The sequence below is a fragment of the Crocuta crocuta genome, unplaced genomic scaffold (assembly GCF_008692635.1).
Source record: "Crocuta crocuta isolate KB4526 unplaced genomic scaffold, BGI_CrCroc_1.0 scaffold13, whole genome shotgun sequence".
Lineage (NCBI taxonomy): Eukaryota > Metazoa > Chordata > Mammalia > Carnivora > Hyaenidae > Crocuta > Crocuta crocuta.
Window position 1 is genome coordinate 1,659,559 of NW_027530007.1, and position 18,345 is coordinate 1,677,903.

At 57.6% G+C, this 18,345-nt stretch overlaps 1 protein-coding gene across 1 annotated transcript in view; it reads left to right on the forward strand.

Moving 5' to 3' along the window:
- The first annotated feature begins 4,239 nt into the window (after positions 1–4,239).
- The window catches only part of CASZ1 (castor zinc finger 1), a 53,638-nt gene continuing 39,532 nt past the window's right edge, over positions 4,240–18,345 (forward strand). The window contains 2 exon segments of the mRNA XM_077763964.1: positions 4,240–4,287; positions 4,290–4,353. Coding sequence (XP_077620090.1) covers positions 4,240–4,287; positions 4,290–4,353 — 112 coding nt within the window.

Consider the following 18,345-nt stretch of genomic DNA (forward strand, 5'->3'; position numbering starts at 1 on the left):
GTGGCCTACGGGGGATAGAGAGGAGGGCTCCTGTTGGGGTTGGGGCCAGCATTTCCCTAAAAGGAGAAGGGGTGAAAGAGTAAGAGCTGCCGTGGGGCCAAGGCACGCCCTCTGGCCAGTTCAGGGCTGCCAGCTTTCCAGAAGAGGGTGAGGAGAACAGAGAATGAGCTGCAAGTAAGGAGAGGCCAGATTTGGGCCGTGCCCATCACCAGCCTTCTCCTGGGAGGCTGCGACACTGCCAGGGCCCGGGGCCCCCTGGGATCGCTCCGGAGTAGACTTGGGGGCCACAGAACCATCCCCTGGTATCTGTCCACCCTCACCACTGCCCTCCATCCCCATCCCACCTCTGATGCAGCCTGAGTCGTGTGGGGGCCCCCGCAGATGGGCCAGGGAGCCGGCGCTGCCTTGGGTCTGCTGCCCTAGAACCATGCAGAGCCCTGAGGCCGAGCTCTGACCTGAGCCTGAGCCCTTTCCATGGGCCAAGTTATAGACCTCCTGGTGGGTGGACAGAGCTGGGAGCATCTCGGGAGCCAGCACAGCCCGTGAGGAAGGCAGGTCCTCTCTAGGGGCCAGCCAAACCCAAGCTTGGGGTTGGAGGTGTGGTTGGCCCCTCTCCTAAATTAATAGGCCTCAGCCCCTCCCCTGGCAGAGCCCTCTCCTCTGCCCCCCTGGCTTCATCCGCAGCTGGGCGAGTAGGTAGCCATGTGAGGTCCTTCCCGGAGGGGAACTTCCTTGGGAGCTGGGTACAGAAAGGAGGGCATTTTTTCAAGGATTTTGCTGGCCCTTTTTTTTTTCTCTGAAATATAAGGATGTGCAATTTTTTTGGTTTCAATTTAGCATTGGAGAATTTTATAATTTAGTAATTAAAATCTCTGATAGGCTTTAGAAATTGCGGCTAATTGAATTTAATGGGAAGATGATTTTCAATTTTATTTGATTACCGGGACCCCTGGCATCGGTATTTATGGGAAAAAAATGGGAAATGTGCTGTGTGGGCTAAGATGGCATAATTGAATTAGGGATAATCGGATTTCTCCGTCATGAATTTCACTATAATTTTCCTATAATTTTCCATTAGATATCTAGTTTACAAATATTCACAAAGAAATGAAGCTCTTTCGGAATGGAGATTGCTGGCTAACAGGATTACGGGGCCGAGCGCGAGGCTGTGCCCGCCCCTATACCGCCATAATGTGGTCCCTGTATCTGCCTTCTACTTAGCTTAAGCCTGGCCTCAGCCGCGGGCTCCGCCACCCACACCGCCTCTCCTCTCTGTCCCTATTTGCCCCCTGCCCCGACACCCACCCGTTCACGGCCCACGGCTTCTTGCGCCCCTGGCAGACTGTCCCATCCCTGTGGCCTGGTGCTTCCTGTCCACACTTTGCGCACTTGACATCCTCCCGGACGCCCTCCCTCTGTCGGCCCGAGGAGCGCACTCACACGCAAACACACGGACTTCCTCGCAGGTGCGAACATGCTTATTCACATGCACACACACTCCTTTGGCCAAGGCTCCTGTGCCCTGGCCCAGTCGCCTCAGAGAGAACCAGTTTATTGGGATCCTGGGGTGGGGTGCAGAAACAAAAGGAGCTTTGTTCAAGTTTATGTGAAAGTTACAAATTCAGAATGAGAGCAGATAAAGCCTGAGATATCTGGTGTGTAAACAGGCTGGTGAGTGAGAAGGCCCCGGGCTCGGGAGGGGGAGAGAATGAGTGGGCCCTCTGGGGGTGTGAGCCGACCGACTGGGAGCCAACCGCGGAAGCCGGCCTGGGGAGGGCCAGTGGTTCCCCCTGGACTCCTATGAGGGGCCTGGTGGGTGGGCTTGCTGAGCACAGCTCCACGTTTGCTCTGGGGACCGGGTATATAAGGATGAACTGGCGTCTCTGGGCCCGGGGCCTCAAGACCGGGAGGGATGGTGGCATTGGGCTTTCCATCCCAGATCCCAGGCACAAATGTCCTCGCTGTGGCCTGGCCTCAGGGTCTAAGAGGTGTCACCTCATCGGGGTCCTCGAGGCAAAAATGGGCCAGAGCCTCAGAGAGGCCGGAGTTGTGGGCCTCTCCCCTTCGTACGAGCACATACCCAAAGAGAAAGAAAGAGAAATCTGGGGACCCCTCCATTGTGCAGACTCTGACTCACACCTCATGATCTTGACGCCTCAGCCTTCTTTCTTCTCAGACCTTCTCAATCGTAACATGCCAAGATGGCCTCATTCTCTGTACAGCTACATTCTCTCGGGCCTCTGCCCCCTCTTGGACCAGGCCTCGCAAGCATGCAGTGGCTGATGGCGGCCATCGCCTGGGCAGGGCAGAGGCTCTTCAGGCAGCCCACACCTCCCTCCACCACTTTGCCTGATGCATCCCTCTAGCTGGCCCCGTGTGTTCTGTGTCTGGCTCTCCAACCTTTGTCAGAGGTCCCAAAGTTACTGTGCAGCCAATCCAGTTGGCCTTGTCTAGGTCACTGGAAGGCATGCCCTCCCCTGCTGTGACCACCGTTGGCAGAAGCCCAGAAGGACATTCAGAGACAGCCAGTGGGTCGTGTGGGTCACATACGCAGGGGGCTCCTGATACGCACCCATCAAATAAACGAGGGGATCGTACTTCCACTCCTGTGTGGCTCTTCGGGCTTCCTTCCACCCCCTAGTTGGCCAGGTGGAGAAGCAGACACTCAGGACTGGGGGTTGGGATTGACTGCCTGTTGTGACAACCCAAAGCTGTAAGCCTTACTTTGGAGAGTCACAGGTGACAGCACCCAGAGGCATGTGTATACTCCAGAGTAGTTCTGGACACAGAGGTCCCCTGTCCGAGGTCCCACGTGGGGAGCAGAGCCCAGGTCTTCTGTGTGGGATTGCCCCACACTAGCACCTGTCCTAGCTTCCGGGTAGCACGTGGCTGGGTCAAGAACCTCTGCTCCTTTATTCAGGGCTTTAGGGTCACAGGACACTCAGTAAAGCTTCTGGGCCTCTCCAGCTGCTCTTCCTACAAAGAGACAGGGCGGGCCTGGAGGGTGGAGGGTTGTGGGTGACAGGCAGGAAAGAGGGTTGCTACCAAGTCCACAGGGAGGGCGGTCATATAGCGAAGAGATGCAAACCTCCTCCTGGTGAGGCCATTTGGAACTAAAAAGAAGATGAAGAAGAACAATAAGGGCAAAGTGGGAGAAAGAGTAGATTGGGTTTTCTCGGACTTCTTTGCCCCAAGGTCTCCCTGGGCATCTCCCTTTGCAAAGTAGAAACACTGCAGAAATAGGCTGGTGCTATTCTGCTGAATGCGGCCCAGAGACCAGAGAAAACCCAGGGTCTATTCCACTCCCCTCACTGAAGGCAGCGTGGCTTCCCCGAAGCAGGAGGGGAGGAAGGCAGCAGAACGGTTACACAGGGATCGAGGGAGAGCTGGGGACAGTAAGATCCAGGTGCTGTCCCAGCCAACCTGCCCATGGTCCTGTCCCTGCTCACCTGGCTGCCTCCTTCCTTGAGCACCCCTCCCCCAAATCCAATGGGTAACTTGGATCACTAAAATTTAAGGAATTTCCACATACCTTTCTGCAGCAGGGACTTCTGGGGACAGGGGACCCACCAAAGTGATTTCTCCAGGGGAGGCGGGATAGTGCTTTCCAGGGCCAAGGAGAGCACAAGGAGCCCTGGTCCAGAGAGGAACTGGGAGGCAGGAGATGCCGCTGCTGGCCGAGGGGCTGGTGGCACCACTCTGGCTCCTTGGGTCAGGGGTGCCTCTGCCCTCTGTGCCCGGATCCGTACTGGAGCATGGCAGAGGCAAAAAGGTGGGGGGGAGTCCACGCGACGGCAGGGATCTGTGGTGGGGTGCTCAGAGTAAAGGCTGCCCAGCGGGGTGAGGGAAGGAGGAGGTGCTGGACACCCCTCAAGGCTCAACTGCGGGGCTGGGGGCTGAACTCTCAAGGAGGAGGAGAAAGTCCAGGAGAGCAGAGATGTGTAGGCGGCCAGGATTGGCCCGGGTCGGGAGGGCACCAGGGCCCAGTTCAGGGCAAAACCAAGCGAAAGTGGCCGACGCCAAGGGTCCTGGCTCTTCTGGAGCCTGCGGCGGCTGCGGTGACGGCGGCGGCAGCGGGGGAGGGGAGCAGCGCGAGNGCCCCCGGCCGCTCCCGCCCGCCAGCTCCCTCCTGCCAAACTGTTACCCTGAGTGTTACCGTCAGGAGCAATGACATCAGGGCTTTAAAACAACTTGTTATTCGGGGAGTAATCAGTTGCAATTAGGCATTAATTAAGTATTATGAAAGTTGATTATTTAAGTGAATTCGGCTTTAGAATNTTTTCTTTCCTCTTCTGTTTTTGGCGTTCCTCGAAGAGTTTGGGACCAAGGAGAGGAGAATGGATCTCGGTACAGGTACCGGCGGTGGGAACCAGCGGAGGCTCTTTCGCTTTTCTTTCGGTTCTTTTACGGAAGTTATTATTTTTAGCCCAATGAGGTAGCAGCTGAGCAGGGGGTGGGGGCTGGCCTGGGGAGGGTCCGGCGCCCGCTGCGCTGCTCGCCCTGGTTTCTGGATTGCGAGGCTTCCGACGATATTATTGTTATTATTTGTTACTTGCTTAGTGACTGTGACTAATTTGATGCTTGTCATTATGAAAGAACCGAGGGGAGAGGGAGCTGGGGGGCACCCAGAGAGAGGATTTAGGGGTTTTTTGTGGGGGTTTTTGTTCTCCGTGTTTTTTGAGTGGCTCCGTGGTGTGTGTGTGTGTGTGTGTGTGTGTGTGTGTGTTTCTTTTTCCCCTGCAAAGATCTCTGTTTGTTGGACTGTGGGGTGTGTGTTTTTATTTTTTTAGTTGGGGGGTGGTTTAGTTTTTGAAAGCAGCGTCCTGTTGGGAAAGGTGGTTAGTCTGGTTTCGGGGCGACTGTCTCAAGGTAAAGGAATTTAATTTATTTGGGACAAGGCTGTGTCGGATGATCAAACTGCTTATTATGGCTAATGAGTATTTTTCACCTGAGAATCCGTGGGATGAGGCGGCTGTTATCAGTTCAAAGTGAGGGGCCCAGGACGCTCTCCAATCCCCCCTCTTCGCTCCCCCCCCCCCACAGGGGGACACCAAACAAACTACTAAATTTGGATTCTGGGTTTTGGAGGGCCTAGTATGGTGCACAGGCTAGGGTTCCGACAGCATGATGCTGGCCTGGGGCAGCTTATCCTGATATTTTGGAGCTTTTCTCAGTTTCAATCCAAATTTTTCAATAGTTCTCTTTTCATTTGGGGTTCCAACCTGAGCCCAGAGTGAGGTTTACCATAAGCTCCTCAGGCTTTCATTTAGCCGGCTCTGTTGAAACCCCATTTTGACCCGGACCCTCAGATCCTAGCCTGACAAAAGCCACTGTCCTCTTCCTAAACGGTTTTAGAAGAAGTCAGTCGTAAACAGGTTGAGAATTCATTGAGGCTGATCTCTGAACCCTTGTGTTTGATTTATAGAAGAATAGATGGTTGTTAGGGTTGTTATTTATAATGGGCCCAAGTTCATGGCATTGCCCCTTGGGACCCATGAGCTGACATTTGACCTTCTGAGGTCAAAGGGGAGTGGGCAGAGAGGGCAGGAGGCAGCAGGAGGGCAGGCAGGGCTGGTGACATGGTGACTAACTTTGGGAAGTGGGCATGTGTTTGTGGGGAGAGGGTGGCTCGGAGTTTGTGATTCCATGCAGCCAGGTGTGATCTCTGATAATCAGATGCGGAGGTCCTTGGGACCTCCGGTGCCCAGGAAGGGTGTGACACCCCCTGCTGGGCAAAGTGGTGAAGGTGTCTGAGGCCACTTCTGCCACCCTGCCCCTCCCTGGCCTCCACTCCCACTGTAATCAGGTGTCTCAGCACCTCCTTCTCCCGGGCCCCACCCCCTTTCTTCAGAAAGAGGGCCCCCACCCAACCCAGCCAAGAAGCAGCCCTTACAGATGGGCCAGGGTTGGCACCACCCCCTACCTGGGGCGGAGGAGCCTGTGCGTGTGGGCGGGCACAGTGGACCCAGGCATTACTCAGCTAGAAGGCCGGCCCTCCCCATCATCTTCCTCCTTCTAACCTGTGTGCCAACCGGAGCTGGCGTCCATTCTCCCGCCCTACACCGACCAGTCCCTTCCAGTCTGCTATGAGTGCAGGACTCCAGAGTCCTTCTAGAGGGTGTCCCCGACCGGAGAGAGAGCCCCCGGGCCTGTGGGTGGCAGGGCCTCTTGTAGCGTCTCTCCTGGGCCTTAGGGGGAGACCTGTTTCCCCTGGCATTCCAGGGACAGCCTCTGGAAACTTTTCCTAGAAGCTAGAAGAGCCGCTGAGGTGGACTCGTCCCTCCTGTAGCTGGAGTGAGGCTCTTCGAGCAGGACCCAGGCCTGGCCTCTGGCCACTCGGTGAGGAGAGAGAGGTCAGGGTGTCAGAGTTCTCACTGTTTTCTGGAGGAGTCATTTGGTGATACCCCCTCAGCCTTTTCTTTGAACTTGGAAGTTTCACTTAATTTCAGCACTTCAGAAGAAAAGCACTTTTGTCCCTGTTCACAGAAAAAGGGAAGCAGGTGGGAACTCTCAGATCCCCTCTGAGCCCATCTCTGGGCTGATTCCATGCTCATCTTCCATTGACATCTGGAATGTTCTCCTGGACACAGCGTAGCCAGAGACCTTGTCACTGGCCAGGGCTCATTGCTGGTGCTGTGAAGGGCTCTCTTCTTGGGGGGGGGAGGCCGGAGGGGACCATGGACACCTGCTGAAGGCCTCTCCGGCACAGTAAAAGGCTGGAGGTGCAGGCCCCAAAGAGTAGTTGGCACCAGGGACCCAATAAGCATTGGGTTGTGGAGTAGCATCATGTCCAGCCTGGGACAGGTCCAGGTCCTGAAGCGCTTTGGCTATAAGTCACTCAGTGGTGGGAGAGCCAAGCTTCTCAGGAGAGGGCAGCAGGACCTCAGGATCCTCGGGGACCATGTGGACCCCTATCCCCCCACCATAGTTCAGCCAAGGGCTGGATCAATCTGGACGTCTTTAGCAATAAAAAATGCCGATGTCGTCCTAATTCACCAGGCCCCGAGATGACAGCAAATTTACATTTTTTAATTAAACTAGCAGCCAGTTTTTATGAGAGGGGGTTGGGTTATGCAAATCAAATGGTTGTGTACGGAAGATTAGGAGAGTTTGGGAATAAATTCCACAAATGCTAATAAAAAAAAAAAAAGGAAAGGGAAAGAGAGGAGGGAGGGAGGAGAGAGAGGAAGAGAGGAGGACATAGTTCCATTAGGCCCTTTTAGAGTGATTTCCCTGGGGGAGGGAGCCAGGCAGGGGAGGGGCGGGGAAGGGAGCTTTCAGACACAGGTAAATCCATCCTGCAGTTGGGAAGCTCCCCAGCCCAGGATTAGGGACCCCCTGAACTGATTGCTAGGCCCCCCAACAGGACTGGAGGCGGGGGCAAAACGGCTGTGAAGCAGCAGCAGAGCTTTGAGAAGGACCTTGCCCTTGATTCCCCGGGGTCTGGTTGTCACTGCCTCGCTTTCCCTAGGGGGAGCATGAGAAGAAGAGGAGGGGCTGTCCAGGGCTAGAGCTGTCCATCAGGATCCAGGCTAGGCTCTACCAGGTAGAGGGCCTAATAGGCAAGAGAGCGAGTTTAAGGGGATGGCCATGGACTGCACAGAGGGCCAGAGAGGGCTGGCACTGTCCACTTGGGGCCATGGCTGTAGCCGCATCGTCCAGGTGAGCCAGTAGGAGGAAGTGGGGTTGCTCGCTGAGCCACTCCTACTACTTTTGCCCTGGGATAAGCTCTGCTGACTCCAGACCAGCCCCCCCAACACACACACAGACACACACACAGACACACACACACACACACACACACACACACACACACACACACTACCCTCTGCCACTGCAGCCCGGCCCTGGCTCAGCTCTGGAGGAAGCCCAGGCAGGTTGCCCTCGATTTTCCTTCCTCAAGCCTTTACTTGGCTAGATACACCCACTCGACCAGTCTAAGCTGGGGCCAGTCCCTGCAGTCAGGTTGGACACCGGTTTTGCCAGTCCGCTGAAGGGGGTGGGTGCTTTGGTGCCATCTTGGCAGGAAGGAGCCGTCAGAGCCAAGGACAGAATGGGCTGCCTCGGAAGTAGTGAGTTTCCTGGTACCATTCAAACAGAGGCTGGCTGTGACGTTTGCAGGGACTTGAGCATCAGATGACCTTTAAGTCTCTGGCTTTCCAACTCCCAACTTGATTTTACCGGGCAGGTTCAGTCTTGGGGGGAAGGGTTGAGTGCATGAGGTGAGAAGCACATCATCTGGGCCCGGCCTTTGGTGGAAGGCATTTGAGACAGGCACCTCTGGACCGTGAAGTGGTCCTTGACCCAGCTCTTGTCTGAGCTGTAAGACGTCAGAGCAGATCTCAGGATGAAAGTCCTGGCGGAGCTGTTGCCTGTAAGAGGAGGCAGAGGCAGCAAGGGCCAATCTGGAAGGATCCCTAGAGGGGCCCCACCCCAGGCCCTTTTTTCCAATCAGGACCAGCCAGGAGAACCCATTAGCTCTTCTCCCCAAGAAGGGCACTGGGGCCAGTTAGTCAGACCTCTGTGCCGCCTCGCCAGTGCTCCCGACGTTCCCCCATCCCCCACGGCCAGGGAATCTGGCTGAGTTGCAGCTTGGGTTTTTATGATGGAAAAATAAAATAAATGGAGGCACCTTTGGAGGGCTGAGTCACACAGCAGCATCTCCTCATTAAAGCTGCTGCCCCTGGCTCAGGTCCCTGGGCTGGGGATTGGGTGGGGCCCGCGAAGCCTCTGGGCGCCGACTCCTCTGCCTGGACCCCGCCAGGTTAGTGGTGCGCCTGCCCCGCCACCAGCCTCCTCTGGCTGGCCCGCCATTCTTAGAGGGACCAGGTCGCTTCTCCGCCTCCGGGGCCCCAAGGCTTGTCCTTTACCCCTGTCCTTTCTGACCTGGTTTTTATAACTTGACCACTCTGGCTACTGCCACATCTCCTCCTTTTCCTTTTCCTTCTCTTCATCTTGGTTTCCAGGACCTGCCTGGTGGAGGGGGACAGGTGCGCTCATCTGTCACACGGGGCAGAGGAGCACAGGGTAGAGAACACAGGGACCTCTGGGAAGGGGGAGCCTTGGAACCTGATAAAGGATGGGACATACTGGGACAGATGCACCCCCCACACCTTTTGGACTTGCACGCGGCCTTACTCTCCCTTGCCTTGTACTCCTCTCCGCCGCCCCCAACAGAGCTCCTGCTTCCCATTGTGCAGCCCCAGCCTTCTGCCCTTTCCATCCAGGCACCCAGCTCCCTAAAGCAGGCCCTCCCGCCTCCCTCTCCCCCTCCTCCTTGCAGGCCTCATACCCACTTGGTCCTGGAAAGAGATAAGAGCTAAGAGGCTGGCTGGAGGCCTGCATGTCCGAGGATCTGGTCACGCCCTCAGCAGTAGTGTGTCCAGGTGGCGCTCAGACTTCTGTACCCTGCTCCCCAGGAGGTCAAGGCCAGGCACCTGCTTGCTTCTGCTACTCCGGCTCCCAATGGCAAACATTAGAGTTAGCTCTGCGTTGACATCTCCCAGCACTTGGTACAGGGCTGGTCTCGCGCCCTCCCACCGTTAGGGCCGGTGGAATTGAGTGATTGCTGTGCTTCTTCACCAAGTGCCTCCCGCTTAGTGGGGGCAGCAGGAGGCGGGCAGGAAACGTTGGCCGATTCCTTTGGGACCTGGGTTTTAGCTCCTTGAGAGCTTTCTATAGCCTGGTTTACAGGAAGGACTGGGGCCGGGATTAGGGGTGACATAAAGGGGGCACAGGATAAAGATGGGCATCTTGTGGCTAGATGGGGAGCCTGCCTTAGCTACTGGCTGACTGTGGCTTGGGCCTGGGAGTCTTGGCACACACAGCCGGCTACCCTGTGGGAGACAGGAGGGCGCCCCGGGACTCTCCTGTGCTTCCTCCCCTGCCCATCTCCATCTTTTCCACCTCCCCTCCCCCNTCTGGGTCCTGTTTCCAGTCCCCGGACCCCGGCAGCTAGGTGGACCCAGTGCCTGAAAGAGACTTGGGACCTCTGCCACCTGGCATGGAGCTTGGGCTCCTCCTGAGCTGTCTGTGATTCTTAGAGCTTCCCCCAGGCTGTCCCAGGGGGGCTCTTCTGGCCCCGTGGTCTCAGCCAGTGCCGGTGCCGTGGGCTTTGGGCTGCCGAGACTCTTCTGAAAGCCAAGAGGGCCCTTCCTGTCATCTGAGGCCAGGGCACTGCGAGGAGCAGGGTGGAGGAGGGAGAGGGACACATTCTGTGTCTCCAAAGACTGGGGTTCCCAAAGGAAACCTTCTTGAGTTGAGCTTTGGCCTGTGTTGGCCTTTTCTTCCAGGGCTTTCTCCATGAACTCAGGGGACTCCTGGGAGGGAATATGCTGATGAGAATAGGAGGTGCAATAACCAGAAGTACATCTCCCTGGCTAAGATTGTCCCCTCCCTGTAGACCAGGGCCTGCCTCCCCGCCACAACGCAGCCCAAGAGCCCCAGGCCACAGCAAGCCTGGTGGGCCGCCCCCGGGGAGGGACTGGCCAGGTGCTGCACTGCCCAGTAGGGGGCGCTCCAGTGTATCTGCCCCAGCTCTGGGGATGGGGAAGCGCGCCCAAGGGTCTGGTCCAAGCCTTCTGGCCGGGGCTAGGGGGAGGGGACGCCTCCCCTCCCCACCCCCAGAGGTTCTTCGGCGGAGTTTGTTTTGCCAGGGTGACCTGTTTAATCATCTCATTTTCTGGTGGCCGTTTATTCCTCGTTTCCACGGTTACGGCCCCATTAAGGGGAGAAGCAATAAGGCAGCGAGTCAAACAGGTAATAAAAACATTAAAGCCCATGTGGCCTGNGAGAAGCAGAGGTAAGAGGCCGCTGGCCTTGTCCTCCAAGGCCACTGCGCGGGCTCCTGGCTGGAGGGAGCAGAGGACTGCTCCCTGTGTCCCTGCTCCTGGGCCGCACCCTCGGGGGCTGAGACCCAGTACTAGCTTCGAACCATCCCCAGCCCTCGGTGCCCTGGCAACAGGCTGTATGTTGGGAAGTCAAACAGGAAGGAGAGCCATGAGCGTTGACAAAAGGCTCCCCCAGGACTCCTCCTGGCGGGTCGTGCAGTCTGGCTGCAGGCCTCACCTCACTCACCCTCGTGCGGTGGGGGCGGGGGGTTATTTCTGACATTGTTTTGAGCCCTAGAACTTTTTTTCTGCCAACTTTATCAGAAGGCATATTTGTGGTGAGTGCTGCTAACAGGGCCAGTCTGGTGAGTAAATACTCCTGGTGTGGACAGCCCTGTGACCTTGAGAAGGAAGCGCACAGCAGGGGGGCCAAGGGCAAGGGCGTGTAGGGAAAGGAGACCAAGTGGCCCCCATGCTGTTGTTGGGGGGCCTCCTAGGAAGGGCTGAGGGGACCAAAGCGTTTGGGTTTGTCCCTGACGGTCTCTTCCCGGCAGCGTGGTCTGTCTCAGGCTCGAGTGACACTTGGCTCGGGCTGGGGTGTGTGACTTTTCCTGCGGGGGGGGCTGGGCCATGAGCCCTTTGGTGTTGCGCTCACAGAGGAGTTTCTGGCAGGTTCTCCCATGGGCTCCATAGAGACGCTGCCCTCCCTTCCTTTCGGAGATGGAAGCTGAAAGGAAAGTCAGCCTCTCTTGCCAAGCCTGTCTGAGTCCAGGGGCACGTGCCTCCTCCCCTAGGGGCCTCCTGAATGTCCCCAGCCCCTCAGCGTGGCCCTCAAGATTGGCAAGTGAGCAGACGGTCAGCGAGGCTGGCCGAGAGGGGAGAGGGAGAGACAGAGGCCTCCTCGCCAGGCAGAGCCGGGCTCTGGCAGGCGTTGGCCGAAGCAAGCTTGAGCCAGCCTCTGCTGCCCCGGAGCCTCGGGTCAGTGGCTCGGAGAGAAGAGCAGAGGTCTGTTTTGGGGGCGTCCCTGGGTGAGGAGCCCCAATTCCACCACCCCCCCCGCCAGTGCTCTGATCCTTTGCAAACACACCGAGGTCTGTGTCTCCAATTATTAAATTTCAAAGTTGATTTCTGACTAGAGAGAGAGAGAGAAAGAGAGGAAGGCCTGGGAAATGGGGAAAACCCTCTGGCTGGGAAGTGTGTCTTGGGAACGGACCTAGATGAGTTAATATTCCGATCAAACAATTAAAAATAGAAAATGCTCCCGCGGCACCAGCTGCTGGGGCTTTTCAGCAACTGTCACCAGTAGGTTCATGGGGCAGGTGGTGCTGGAAAGGCGTTTTTCCACAAACAGCAAATATCCAAGATTACAGCGTGCCCCCCACTTCCCTCCCAGGACCCAGGACAGGTGTCTGGGGGCTCCCAGTTGCCCCTGAACTCCCCTCGGGGGCCTGAAGCCAAGGGTCTGTGCAGTTTCAGGGCTGCCCTTCTCCGCTCCACGGCCCGGCCGCAGCGGTGAAGTCATCGCCAGATGCCTTGTTAATTGCTTTAAGAATCTAACTTAAAATAAGATGAAAACTTATATTCCTGGGTGAGGAGTAATTTCCCATCGAACAGTAAATTAATGGAGGGGTTATGCCGGGGGCCTGGCGGGAAGGCCATGCTCAACTGGTAAATCCAGGTGGCTTGGGCAAAATAGGTCTAGATCGGGGCAGGGGGGGTCCCCTAAGCCTCAGGCCAGGCCCCGCTCCCTAGCCCCTTGGGGGCTCCACCGTGGCCTGCTGAGTTGAATGGGTGCATTCCACGTGTGCCCAAGGTCCCTGTCAAAGATGGGGACCAGCGTTTCAAAGCCCCCAGGTGGGAGAGACTCCATCCGATGCCCCTCAGGCACGAGAAGGTCCTGTGCCGTCACATCACCTGGGAGACAGAGCACGTCTCTTGATGGCCAGGAGAACAGAGCTTCAGAAGCACTTTCCAGTGGCTGTGCTGTATAGTCACCAATATGGTGACGAGCCGCCCCAGTCTGCCCAGGACTGGAGAGACCCACGTCCCTTAACACCTCAGTTCTGGAGGCAGGTGGATGGACTGATTGACATGGCCCCTCCTTTGGGATCCGGGAGAGCCCAGACACCTCGTAAACTAGAATATTCTCTGTTCAGGGTGGGTAGCTGGCTCCACCTCAGACACCCAGCTCCGTGGGCCGCTGCGTTCAGCTAGGTGCACGTGAACCCGAGTGGGCGTGACACGGCCCTTCCCAGGCACTGCCCGCAAACCTCTGCTAGATGCAGGAAAGGACTCGAATCTGTGCACCCCACCTCCATGCCCCACCCCTTCAACACTGAGCCCTTCCCCCTACGGTGAGGATGCAGCTCAACGGGCAGAATCATAAGAGCACCCGTGAGTTTATCGAGGACCTTCCTTCTGAGACATTCAGAGCACGCCACATTTAGGGTCCCGTTTCTCCTGTCGGTTCCCTGGGAGAAAGACGGAGTTGTTACTGGTGGGGAAACGGGAGGCCCAGAGCCGCCGACGGGGGTGTTCCCACACACAAGAAGCAGGGCTGCCTCCCATGGGGAAGAGGAACTCTCTGGAGAACCATTCCAGTGGCAGCCCCGTCCTGGGTCTGTACTGTGCTGCCTGGACTGTAGCCCCAGACCTCTCTGGGCCCCACCTGTATCCCATCTGTAACACGTGGACACATCCCCGGGCCTTCCCTGCAAAATAAAACGCGCTCATTGGTGCAGTTGTATTTTGAGCTCTTTGGAGGAAGCTTCCCCTAGGGGCATTCGTTCTTGCCCATCTCTCGAGAAAGGGGTCTTCCCGTCTGTTTGTGGGGACGGGTTGAAGGGCACTCGGAAAACATTCTGACTTTTCTCTTTGGTGAAATGGAAATGAGCAGACTGGACACAGGGCCCTTCAGGAAGAGTCGAAATGAGTGGGCGTTCTCCCAGGGGACAGGCTGGCAGATGTGTGACTGTCAGGTGTGTTTCTGTGTAAGCATAGACCTTGCTGGAGGGGAAGATCGGGATGTGGCCCCTGGTTCACTGGGAGACCCCAGCGCCTCGGCTCGGGGATGTGTGTCACCACTGGCCCTCATTGCTTCTAGAAGTAATGGGGCCTCCTTGGAAACTATACAGGATAAACTTGCTGCTTTACCGGCAGCTGTGCCTGCATGGGGTTTGAGCCTGGGGGCCATACCGAGAGCAGCAGGTGTAATCCTAGAGAGAACCCAGGATTTGGCGTTGACCTCGCTGCTCTGAGAGGTGGGGAATGGCCAGGTGTTCTTGGGAAGACTGGGGCCGCTTGAGTGGCCTCTTGCCACCTCCCACCGCACCCCTTCCCCCACCCCAGAGGAAGGAATTATGGGGCAGTAGGACTGAGAATTCCTAGTCTAAACAACTCGGGAAAGCATGCCCCAGGAGCGAGCCAAGCCGGGACCGCAGATGGTACGATCCTGGGTTGTAACTACAAGGACAGAGGCTGTGGGTGTCCCAAGTCTAGGCTGCAGGGATCCGAGCGGGCCCTCTTCTGTCCATCTTCTCTCACCCCCAGGGTGTGGGAGTGAGTGCGGCCTAGACGGAAGGGACGGCCAGCCGGCCAGCCCTAGAGGGGCAGGCAGAAGGGGTGGGAGACAAGTAGGCAGCCTGGGAGCACCCTGGCCCTGGTGGGGGCGTGGCCTCTTGCTTGCACCGCACGGGCCTCTCTCCCTGGCCTGCCTGATACGAAGGGTCATCTGGGGGCTCCCCGGAGGCCTTCCGACGGGCGGCCAATGGAGCTCCTCCCTGGAGACCCCAAGGCAGGGCCAAGAGCCCAGAGAAGGAGACGGGGATGTTTTCTGTTTCTGGGTCCCTTGGGGGCCCAGGGGCAGATTGAGACAGGCTCCTTGCAGGGAAGGTGTTAACAAACAGCAGGTGATTAAACATGACAAGCGGTGACATTTCTGTGCAGGGTTCTCAGTCCCGGCAATGCCAAGAATGAAGCTATAAACCCTGACATTTTGTGTTATGCACTGAGAGGTTTTTAATAGACCTCTCTCCCTCTTCCCCAGTCAACTTCTCCTTCCCTCATCTCCCCACCCCCGTTGCAGCCGCTGCCCCCACGGACACCTCCTGCCTGCCCGCGCAGCCTGGCCCTGGAAGCCTTGCTGGGCCCTCGGGCTCCTGTGGCCTCTCCCTCCCCGGGGGGACCTTAGCAGGCCCAGGTCGCCCAGCTCTCCCGCTGCCCTCCACAGCCTCTCCCTTTGCTTTGATCTCTCCCCCCTCAGCCTTCACTCCCTTCTCCTTTTTTTGGGCCCTGATCTCACAGCCTCACCCTTTGCTGCGGCTGTCCCAGTTGTTTGCAATGGCAGGTGGCTGTCCCCTGTGCCCTCTTTGTGTTAATAACGTTTTCAGACAGACTTGCTAGGGGGTGTAGGGACGTGGTAGGGCTTGGGATGGGATTTTTTCCCCCCATCTCTTTTCAATTTCCTTTTCTCCTTTTTGGGACAGAGACAGGAGGTGGAGGGAGAGAAATGCACGACAATGCAAACAGTTGCTGGGTTTTTTCTGAAAGGGCCTGGCCGGCAACAGTTGTTCCTCTCCCAGGGAAATGCTGTAACAACTGGGGCCTCTTTTGTTCTCGAGGCAGGGAGGGCCCTGCGAAGGGCATTTGGAGGTGAGCCTGAGGCCCAAGAGGGTCAGAGGCCCAAGAGCTTCAGCCTCAGTCGCACCCAAGGGAGGAAAGGGTCGTGGAGCTCCCCAGGGCCGGCTTGGGACAGGAGTCAGGCCACGCCCCCCGATCCCAGCTCTTCCCCTAATGAACTTGAGAAGCACTTAGTTTTCTGTATTCGTTCAGTAAATATTTATTTGGGTCAGGCGCTCTGCTAAAACAGTAGTCCCTTCCTACGGACCCTACAGTCTAGGGACAAAGAAGGGTAATTAAACAAGTTATTACAGAAGTGCTACCGCATGGAGCGGGCGTCGGGAGAGGACGAGGAAGGGGCCCTACAGCGCGTGGTGATCTCGGAGGGCTTCCAGGAGGAAATGAGGTTTCACCTGGGATCTCTGAAGGATGTGTGGGGTCAGGGTGGAGCCGTGCCAGCTCCAGGGCTGTGCTCCTTCTAGCCCTGGGTTACTGGCCCAGACCTCGCTCTTCCAGCTGCCCTTCTACCAGTTCCACCCGTCTGTGCCAGGCCTGGTGCTTGGGGGCAGAGCAGGAACGCAGCTCACCCTGTCCCTGTGGGGGAGGGGGGGAGCGGCCAGGAAGTCAGCAGGTGCCACTGAGGACCAGGATCACTCCTGCCTCCTAGACTCACTGCAGGGGGGCAGGAGGGAAGATGCAGACCTGCGAGGAGGGCATCCTGCAGTAGGAGTCGGAGCCCCGGGGTCACCACTGGGACAGAGGCATGGCTGTGTGTCTGCTTCCTCCCCCTCTTTACCTTCTGCACCTGCTGGCCTCCCAGGCACGGCCAGGGCCTGGGCTCCAGGAAGTCATCCCGGAGCTCACAGCTTGGCCTCCCTCCTGTGCCTCTGCTGGTGTGTGGGATGCCCCAGTGCTGGTGTGCTTTCCCCATCAGACTCTGCACCCTCTGACACCTGAAAACATCTTCCCTGGGACACTGGGGTCCCCCAGACCCTGGGAAATGTATCCCTATAGGTACTTGAGATATATTTGAGAAACTCACCCGTCCCCTGGAAGAAGGGGATGTGGGCTGACCCTTAGAGCAAGGCCATGAGGAGCCTGTAGACAGGCCAGAGGGCCCCTGGTGTCTCCAGGCCCCTGACTCTGGAGGTCCAGGTCCACCCACCAGGAGCAGCCTCATACCCTGGAGCCATTCAGCCCCAGCAGCGGGACAGCCCCCAGGCCTGCTGCCCAGGAGAGCCTCAGCAAGCCTTCAGAGCACTTCCTTCCCCACCTGCCTCTGCCTTTGCCCAGAAGTCTGACCCAGGACATCCTGCCTCCAGACCTGTTCCCTGAGGAGGACCAGCTTAGCTTCCTGTCCCCATTAAAGGGTCCAGGGCAGATTTCAGCCATTACTCCCCTTCCCCAGCCCATCCCGACCCTGCCCTTCTGCCAGATTTGGCGCGGGTCCCCTAATGCTACCCTATGTTCTCCACTTCTCAGAGTCCAGCCAAGATCCCAGGAAGGACCCAGAGGCTCAGCCGTCCTGGGCCCTTGGCAGCTGAGAGGGAGGAAGCAGGCAGAAATGGGAGGGGAGGGGAGTCCCAGAGTCAGGACTTGGCCCCCTGCCCCTGTAGATCCGGAGCCAGGTTTTACCGTAATCCCTACATCCTGTTGCAGATCCTTAATCAGCTGGAGCCCAGGTTGGGCTGGACCCCGTGGTGACACTCGGGGCTGTAGCCTGGAAAACCTGAAGTGGAGCTTCCAGAGTTGGGGTTGGGGGCTGTGAGGAGGAGGCAGGTGGAAGGGAAGAGAGCGGCCAGTGCAGGCACAGGATGTGGACAGAGCCCAGACTGGCCGGTCACCCACCTGCCCCGGGTTGGGGGACTAGGGGTGGAGGAGCAGCTGTTGCAGGCTGGGAACTGGGGACGTGAGAGGGCAAGGAGGGGCCCACGTGGGGGCCCCCTCCCAGAGAACACGAGTCCGTGGGGGGTGGGGGTGCTGCTGCATTGCCTTTGAGCACCCTTGAGACAGCTGGCCCTGGAGTGGCTCAGATAGGTAGCAAGGACCCCAGCCCGGAAACAACGGAGAAGGGACGCTGTGTGATGTGGGTACCAGGGGTCTGCACTGACCAGGGCCTAGGGGCTCCTGCCTTCCTGAGGAGGGGTGAGGCAGAGGACCCAGAAGTGCCTTCCTGGGAAGGGGTGAGGCAGAGGACCCAGAACTGCCTGCTCTGGGCTTGAACAGCCAGGAGACTAGGCTCGTCAGGCGGACAGCAGCGGCCCGTTAGCAGGAAAGCAGGGTCCCGGGACCTGCCACTCCTCTAACCAGGGGCAAGCCGGCCCTGGTTGTCCAGCCCAGCTCAGCAGGCCCTGCCTGCGTCGGGGGGAAGAGTTGGGAGCAGTGGGGAGTGCTGGACCTCAACTCCATCACCCCCAGGAGCAGTGATGGGGCAGAGTTGGGGTCGGGGGATGCACAGGCCAGAGACAGCCACGGAGCGCAGGCCGGGAGCAGGCGGGCTGGCACGGGCGGGCAGACGGGCGTCTGTCCTGCCAGGGGCCGGGCTGGCTATGCAGACAGCCTCTTTTCTATATGGAAATGAAGAATTTAGGCTAATGGAGCTCAACCATCTCTAATTTTGCGATGGCAGGAGGATTTTGATTGAAAGTAATTAAGCAAGCTAGCTGTAAAATTAATTAAAGCAAAAGGGGGGGATTTTTTATTGGATTGGATAGCGATATAGCGTCTGTCAGGCGGGGGACGGATGGGGGTGACCTGAATCCTCTGCCCTCCCCCCTCCCACTCGGGACGTTTATGTCACTTTAATCTCCTTACAGCGGCTGCTGTGCATTTGTTTGAAATAATCAAGGAAATATGGTCAGAAATTGTCAGCTTTCAGATCTAATTTACCTGACGGCCA